The following is a 7,914-nucleotide window of genomic DNA, read 5'->3' on the forward strand; positions in this document are numbered from 1 at the left end:
GGTCTTGAACAGCTGCTGAGAGTTTATGGTTAGGCAATTCATAAAAGCTAGCCACATAAAGTTTACGCCGTTGCTTTAGAATGTTTCCGTATTTCTATAACAGCAGCCAAAAATCTAGCGGCCCTGTATGTAACCCCTCTGTCTTTACTGCTCAGTAGCCTAGAAGTCTCAGCAGTTGAAGAAGCGAAATACTTTTATTGCTCTGTGCACAAAGTGGAAAAATCAACTCTGGTTTAAGTTTTTAAAAGTCAGGGTAACTTAAAGAGTACTTGGTCAATAGATTCAATGCAATTAGGGTTGCAATTACATAATCTTTCCCAGTATGGAATACCAGCATATCTACCTGATAACACTGCAGATGGTAAAGCATTAAGATGAGCCAGCATAAAGGCACATCTATATTTAGGAACTATCAAATCACAAAAATACACTGGGATACAAGCTGCGAAGGCTGAGCAAACTCCTCTTGATCTTACTGATGTACTTTTATATTCCAGATGTTTTAGATGAGTTTCAATCAGATGTCTCAACTTGTCAAGTTTTACTCTCCCCATCCGTTCTGTTGAAATTCCTAGGCATGTTAGCTTATAATTCACCAGTTGCTCTCAGGATTGACTGTTTTAATAAGATCAAGCAAACTTAGCTCCGGGAAGTTCCATTATTACGGAAGAGGGAGAAGTTCTCTCTAGCCACTTTTTACATATGTATAAATCTCTGCCTGGTCCTTCTCTCTCTCCATGCTGTTTCTCCCCCTTCCCTTCTTTCTGATATACCTTCTTTTCCCATTAAAATAAATTGTAAACAAATTCAAACATGGTGGCTTTGCTCCTGTTGTGGCCAACCATAGGCTGGCCTCTGATTTGGTTTCTGTCTCCAAGGATGGTTGTAAGCACCACTGATATGAAACCTCATTACTCCATTCCCTGCAGGATTGGTACCATCAGTCCTATGACTGTGTTTGCGTCATGTTTGCTTCCGTTCCGGACTTCAAGGTGTTCTACACGGAGTGTGACGTCAACAAGGAAGGACTGGAGTGTCTCCGCCTGCTGAATGAAATCATTGCTGATTTTGATGAGGTGTTTTTGGTTCAGTTTCATTTTATTGTTGAGAGTAGCTATGAATTATAATAATGAATAATAATTATGAATTCACATTCTTCACCTATTTCTGACCCTTTTACAGCAAAGATATTCCTTATTCAGATATTTATGGGAGGCTGTTGGGCCAAGAGTCACATTCAGACCTTGTGCCAAAGGGACTGATGTTAATTCTCATTTTTCAGCTGCATGAACTGTAGTACTTAATTTGCTTGTTTGGAAATTGCCTTTGTCATGTGTGGAAAAGCGTATCAGCATGTTTAACATTTCTGTCGCTAAAAAATCCTGGGAAAGAATTGGGAATTTGTGCCAAATTTAAACACACACACGCACACACACTCTTCAGTCTTGACAAGAGATGCATGTATTTTATACTTGAGTATCTGTACCAAAACATATACATGTTCCAACTGTGTGTAACAGGAGTATACTTTACGCTTGATCCTCCCAATATATGTGGTTACCATTTTATGCACAGGGAAATACAAGTATTTTCCACGTATAGCTTTGGTATGGGCAAACCCTTTCCCTCAAAAATCTGGGGTTCTGTTTGCATGGAATATATGCGCATTGCCTCATTCTTAAAAAATTGCGATGGTGCAATGTCAAGAGGATTGCATGTAATGCACATTCTATTATGCATAGTTGGAGCATTGAACTCAAATGTCTGAAATCCTATTGGTGGTTGTGGAAAGTGCCGTTAAGTCCAAGCTGACTTATGGCAAGCCTGCTTTGGTTTTCAAAGCAAGACACTAACAGAGATGGTCTACTATTGCCTGTCTCTGCATCTTGGAGGTCTCCCATCCAAGTACTAACCAGGGCTGACCCTGCTTTGCTTTTGAGGTCTGATGAGACTGGGCTTGCCTGGTCTATCTAGATCAGGGCAAGTCCTATCAGAGTGTCTAAAAAGAACCCTTCTGAAAGAGTTCTGGGATTCCATCTTATTCCTACAATCCTTGTGGAATTTGGATTCCGATTATAAGGCTGCAAATTGACTGAGGCTGAATTCTTGTTTTGTTTTCTCCCTTTTCCACACAGCTGCTATTAAAGCCTAAATTCAGTGGTGTTGAAAAAATCAAGACTATTGGGAGCACGTATATGGCGGCATCGGGGCTTGGAGTTACACCAGGCCAAGAGAACAACCTGGTATGTCACTTCATGAAATACCATCCCAAGGGAATTGTGTAGAGGGTGCATGTTATTTGGCTGAATCGTTGCGCTGCTTTAATGGAGGTTTCTGCTGTCCCTGCTTTGCCTCGGAAAGAGGGTGGCATTCCTGTCGTGTCTGAGCTCTAAAGTTCTTTTAACACCCCACCCGCTTCCGAATCCTTTAGGATCAAGAGAGGCAGCATGCTCAGATTGGCATCATGGTGGAGTTTGCGCTGGGTTTGATGACGAAATTGGACGGCATCAACAGGCATTCCTTCAACAATTTCCGCCTCCGAGTGGGTAAGTTGCATTTTCTTCTCCTTCCCAAAAGGTTGCATTTTCTTCTCCTCTTCCCTCTTCTCCCTTGCATTGGGCAGGGGGTTGGACCATCTAGTCCAGTGCAGGAACAAGATCCAAGAGAGCATTTGCCCTAATTTGAAGTTTTCATGTTAAAGTTCTGTGGCCCAGAACAGGCAATGCCAGAATGTCTGTTCCTCCTAGCTTTCATTCTGCGCGCGCGCACACACACACACACACACACACGTACACGCACACAAAGGTGCCTTCTACTGAATCAGACCCTTTGTCCATCAAAGTCAGTATCGTCTATTCAGACCAGCCCAGCAGCAGCTCTCTAGGGTTTTAGGCAGAGGTTTTGTATGTCACCTATTACCTGATCCTTAACTGGAGATGTTGGGGTTGAACTTGGGGCCTTCTGCCAGCCGAGCAGATGCTCTTCCACTTTCGATGCTCAGCCACTGAACATTTTCTTCCTTTCTTCCTTGCCCAGGCATAAACCATGGGCCCGTGATAGCTGGAGTGATTGGTGCTCGCAAGCCGCAGTATGACATCTGGGGAAACACCGTCAACGTTGCCAGCAGAATGGAGAGCACTGGCGAACTCGGAAAAATCCAGGTAAAGAGAGAGAGTCTGTGCAGTGATTAAGTTATTCCTTTGGGGGCAAAGTCCTTTGGACAGTGCCAAGCACAATGATGGTGTAACAATTGATTGATGAACTAGCAACCAAGCCTGTTGTAGAAACAACGGTGCCCTGGCTGCACACTCGGCCCTCCATGCTGAAGCTCCCGCTGCCCCTGCTGCCCCTTGGGCCAGTGTCTGCGACTCCCTTGGCTGCTGCTTGCCTTGAGGAGGCCTGTGCCACCCCTGGCACTGCATAGGCCAGCAGCTGAGGCCCCAGAGGGACCGGCGGCGCTCTGCTGGCTGCTCTGGCGGTGGCCCATGCTCGGGTAACTTCCCCCTGTGCCCTGGCTGAGTCTGTAGGCACGGACTCTATGTCTGGGCTCCTGCAGCCAGATAAGTCCGTTGCCAACGACTCACTTTTTATCCCTGTGAGTGCGCCTGCACAGCGATAAAAAGTGAGCCGTTGGCAACACGGTTTACCTTTTATATCTTAGAATGGTAAGACTGTCACCCCCCCCAAAAAAAACATTTAGGGTCTTTTGAGGAGGCCCCTTGCTGGCTGCTCTTGCAGAGGTTCCCTGATCTAGGGCCTTCTTAGTTGGAACACCCCGTATTTGTCCTTGGCCAGGGGAGTGCCTCAGGCCTGCTCCATCACCATTTTTAAGGTGATGTGCTATTGCTGTCCTTTTAAAGGAAGGTTTTTGTGCTGTTCAAAGCAAACTGAAGAATTATTTCAATAGCTGGACAGCAGTTTTCATTTCTTGCTTCTGTTGTGGTGTGATGCTCCTTTTCGTGGGTCTTTTAACTCTCATTTTCTGTGCACAGGTTACAGAAGAGACATGCAAAATACTCGAGAGCCTCGGGTATGCCTGTGAATGTCGAGGACTCATTAAGGTGAAGGGAAAGGGAGAGTTAAGGACTTACTTTGTCTGCACCGATACAGCCAAATCACAAGTGCTTTGATTCAAAGGGGAAACTGCTGAGAAGTTTGGTCCAGTTGTCTCTCACATCGTGTTTTTAACCAGCTTCCCTTCTGTGAAGTCTAAGAACTTTGCCTCCTCATGTTAAGGAGCTTATTCCAGATGTACTATGAAGAGTACTACTAACGCATCTCAAGAAATGGGCTCCGGTTCAGAGTGCAGGAAGCTCTCAAAGGATGTTTACAATGTCTGCCCCCATTTCCATGCGAGTTGGGGAATTTCTTATCCATGGATTGTCTCCTCCTTTTCCCTGCCAACATGGGACATAAAGTGACCCTCCCTTTGCGTACCTTTGTGGATTCAAAGTTGAACCAATTGTCTTGTTAAAACATTCAACTGCCTCTTCCTTTGTTAGACTTGCTTAACAGTATTGCACTTACAGAAGACCTCTGACTTTATGAAAACTCAAATACCTTTTCAGTGTGTTACATTCTCCTGGACAGAAGGAAATCTTATCTGAAGAGCTTTCAGTAGATTGTGTGCTAACTAGTTTGTATAGATCTGGACATTAGACTTTTTGAAATGGTAACAGTAACAGGTTTTCATGATACACCCAGCGGTATAAGTAGAAAAATCTCTGGATGGCATTGTTGATCTTAGTTGTGTAGCCACACCCCTTCCTCTTAAGCTGCACCTGTTGAGTATTGACCTACTCAGTTTGATCAAGCTTAGTTGAACATGTCAGACTGTTATATAGCCCAGTGCTGTCTACTCTTGTCCGGCAGCAGTTTCTCTTTGCTGCCCTTCTCAACCTTGCTGAGATCTTTTTAGCTGGCGATTCCAGGGACTGAAATTGTGGGACCCTGGGGCATGCAAAGCCTTTTGTGATTCAACTCAATCCTGCAATCTGCCCTTGGTTCTAGAAGAACTGCAGTGCTGGTATTCTCCACAACTGGATTTCAATCCATTTTGCCTCCACAGAATAACCCTTTCGTTTCAGTCATCTTGCATCCCTGCCTGCTTTTGCCTCTTTTTATGGTACGCCCACTAGGGCACTATATACAAGAAAATGAAATACTGAATCAGAAGCATGCCAACAGTTATTGTGGCAAGCTTTTGGGTGTTGGATCCAGCGCAAAATTTCCACATGCGCAAGTAAAAACACACAAAAAAGACCATGGTAGCTGCTTGTGCTAAGTCAAACTTACTGTAACCGCGCACGTTTCCACTTGCACTAAGATCTTGCGCAACTAATTTCTAGGCACTATAATATATAGGGAGGAAAGTGCTAGGTGTAAAACATGATTTTGTGTGAGCAGAAGGGTCCTAAGTCTATTTATGCTTGTCTGTCACTGGATCCAAGCCTTCGTATGGCAAAGGGAGCTCTCCCTTCCCAATAGTTTCCCTGACAGATTCCATTGCTGCTGAGATGCCACCAACCATTTTCTGGTTGGTTTGGTAAAAACCAACAAGGAGAATGAGTGTAATGTTTACTGTGAGGCATGCTGATACCTTGGGGTTTCTAAAATCCCTTTTGTTCACATGAAGTTGTGTTATACTGAGTTAAACCATTGGTCCATGCAGCACAGTATTGCCTCACCGGCTGGCAGCAGCTCTCTAAGATTCCAGGGATCTTGGCTGGTTGCCAGGATCCTTTTACAGAGATGGAAGAGCACGAATCGGGACTCTGCTTGCACATCCAAGTGGCTGCTCTGTGGGTAAACTACTATGCCTCATGCTTCAAGATGTGTATATTCCTTGGGTTTGTTTGAAAACTTAACAATTTTTAATCATTTTTGTTTTGTCCCACATTGAAATTCATCTGCATCAGTTTTCATAATAGCTAATTAGTTAAACAGCTGCAAAGACTGACTTCCTGTTTTGAGCAGCCCAACTAACCAATCTAAGGAGACGATTGAGGTTGGTTTCAGGAACATTTTGATAGCTGAGTAGATTTGCATGAAACCGGAAGTATTTCGTGGGAAGATCCTAATAAAGTTAGGAGCTCCTTTTGAAGTGTTTAGTTTGCCCAAATGGTATCATGTATACAGGAGCCTATATGGAAAAGTATGCATCACGGGACTAGTTCCGAAAACTTTCTCCGTACAAGTATTTTTGCCTGAGAAACCTTTCACAAAAGGAAACAGAAACAGCTGTGCCCCATGTAAAAATTTAACAGCAGTGACTTGTGCATATTCTGGGGAAGAAACACAAATTGTTTTGCATCAGAGTACTTTATAAACTGAAGAACGAAGAACATGAAAAACTTTGATATGGTTATGTTTTCCTATACGTGATTAAGTATCCATTGGCTGCATTGCCACTTTGATGTAGTGGTTATGAGCGGTAGGACTCGAATCTGGAGAGCCGGGTTTGATTCCACCACTCCTCCGCTTGAAGCCAGCTGGGTGACCTTGGGTCAGTCACAGCTTCTCGGAGCTCCCTCAGCCCCACCCACCTCACAGGGTGATTGTTGTGAGGGTAATAATAATAACACACTTTGTAAACCACTCTGAGTGGGCGTTAAGTTGTCCTGAAGGACGGTGTATAAATCGAATGTTAAATCGAATGTTATGATGTTATTTGTGGTCAGATTTTGTAGAAAGCCTTTTAATTAAATTTAATCCTAATGAATACAGCATCACACTTTACAGCCCGCTTGCTGGGAAATAAGTTAATGGAAATATAGTGGAAGCCTACCAGACTAACTCCAAGACTTCTTCCAGATCTGAGGATTTGGGACTCGTTATATGTTGTTCGATTTCTAGCTTTTCTGAGTGGAGAATAACCGACTGCAAAGTTTTCCAACATGCTTTGCCTTGTAGCGTTTGTTATAATTACTGTGTAATTAAATTGATGCCGAGGCTCAAGCACCTATGTTTCAGAATAGGAACAAATCTCTTCTAGTGGGGTCCTATTGCAGAGTTACAGCTTGTAAAAGTCTTGGTTGAATACAGCAGGTTGCAGCAGAAAGAAAACTGCTAGATAGCACTATGAGGAAGTTTGCGCAATTGCCTTTGGGTAACAGCTGTAGGCTAATGTGAATTAATATAACACGTAATACATTGCTTTCAGTTGTGTGTTTGTATTCGATTTTTTAAAAAATAAAATACAGATACTAGAATGCTTTTCAAGTTTATCCGCATTGTCTGAAGGGTCACGACGATCTCACTTGACTGAGGCTTTGTTATGGTTGGCAATTAAGCTATGAAGCCAGCCGCAGACACTGAAGTGTGAAACGTAAGCATTAATTTTTGTTTATTGCTTCTGTTCACATTGTACTGCTTTAAGGTAACTCGCTGAGCTACATGTTTTCTGTTTTAAGTTTATTGCCTTGCATTTTTTTTTAAAAAAAAAACTGGATTAAAAGGTAGGATATTTCTGTTTCCTAACTGCTGTTTTCATTCTGTCACTTTAAGATTTTATTTATATATTTACTTGTATTTATCATGCGCTCTCCCCGCAGTGCGGAGCACAACATATATATCATCATAACAGAATAAAACATGGTAGCATAAAACAAGATAAAAATACCTTTAGGTTACTTAAAAACAGGGGTCACAAAATTGCACAGCCTGTTGAAACAAAACCCAATGGGGCTGGGTGGCCAGCTGCAGATGGGCAGCAACGGCAGGAGGCCTGTCCGCCTCACCCGTCGTATGCCTGGCTGAAAGACGGCAAGACCTGCTGGGCCTGGATCACCACAGACAGAGAATTCGACTAGGCTGAATGTTCTGAAATCCTTCTAAGAAAAAAATAACCAGGACGGATGCGGATTCTAATCGCCGTTACGTGAAACATAGCAAAACCACCTACAAATGAACAGC

General features: G+C 43.3%; 1 protein-coding gene across 3 annotated transcripts in view; it reads left to right on the forward strand.

Moving 5' to 3' along the window:
• ADCY7 (adenylate cyclase 7) overlaps window positions 1-7,759 on the forward strand; it is a 118,776-nt gene extending 111,017 nt beyond the window's left edge. For all 3 annotated transcript variants that reach the window (XM_055000658.1, XM_055000659.1, XM_055000660.1), the window contains 5 exons: window positions 930-1,076; window positions 2,136-2,243; window positions 2,432-2,546; window positions 3,037-3,161; window positions 3,993-7,759. In XM_055000658.1, the coding sequence (XP_054856633.1) occupies window positions 930-1,076; window positions 2,136-2,243; window positions 2,432-2,546; window positions 3,037-3,161; window positions 3,993-4,130 (633 nt within the window). In that variant the 3' untranslated portion in view covers window positions 4,131-7,759. The remainder of the gene's footprint in view (window positions 1-929; window positions 1,077-2,135; window positions 2,244-2,431; window positions 2,547-3,036; window positions 3,162-3,992) is intronic.
• The last annotated feature ends 155 nt before the right edge of the window (window positions 7,760-7,914 follow it).

Source organism: Eublepharis macularius, chromosome 16 (genome assembly GCF_028583425.1).
Source record: "Eublepharis macularius isolate TG4126 chromosome 16, MPM_Emac_v1.0, whole genome shotgun sequence".
NCBI classification, from domain to species: Eukaryota; Metazoa; Chordata; class Lepidosauria; order Squamata; family Eublepharidae; genus Eublepharis; species Eublepharis macularius.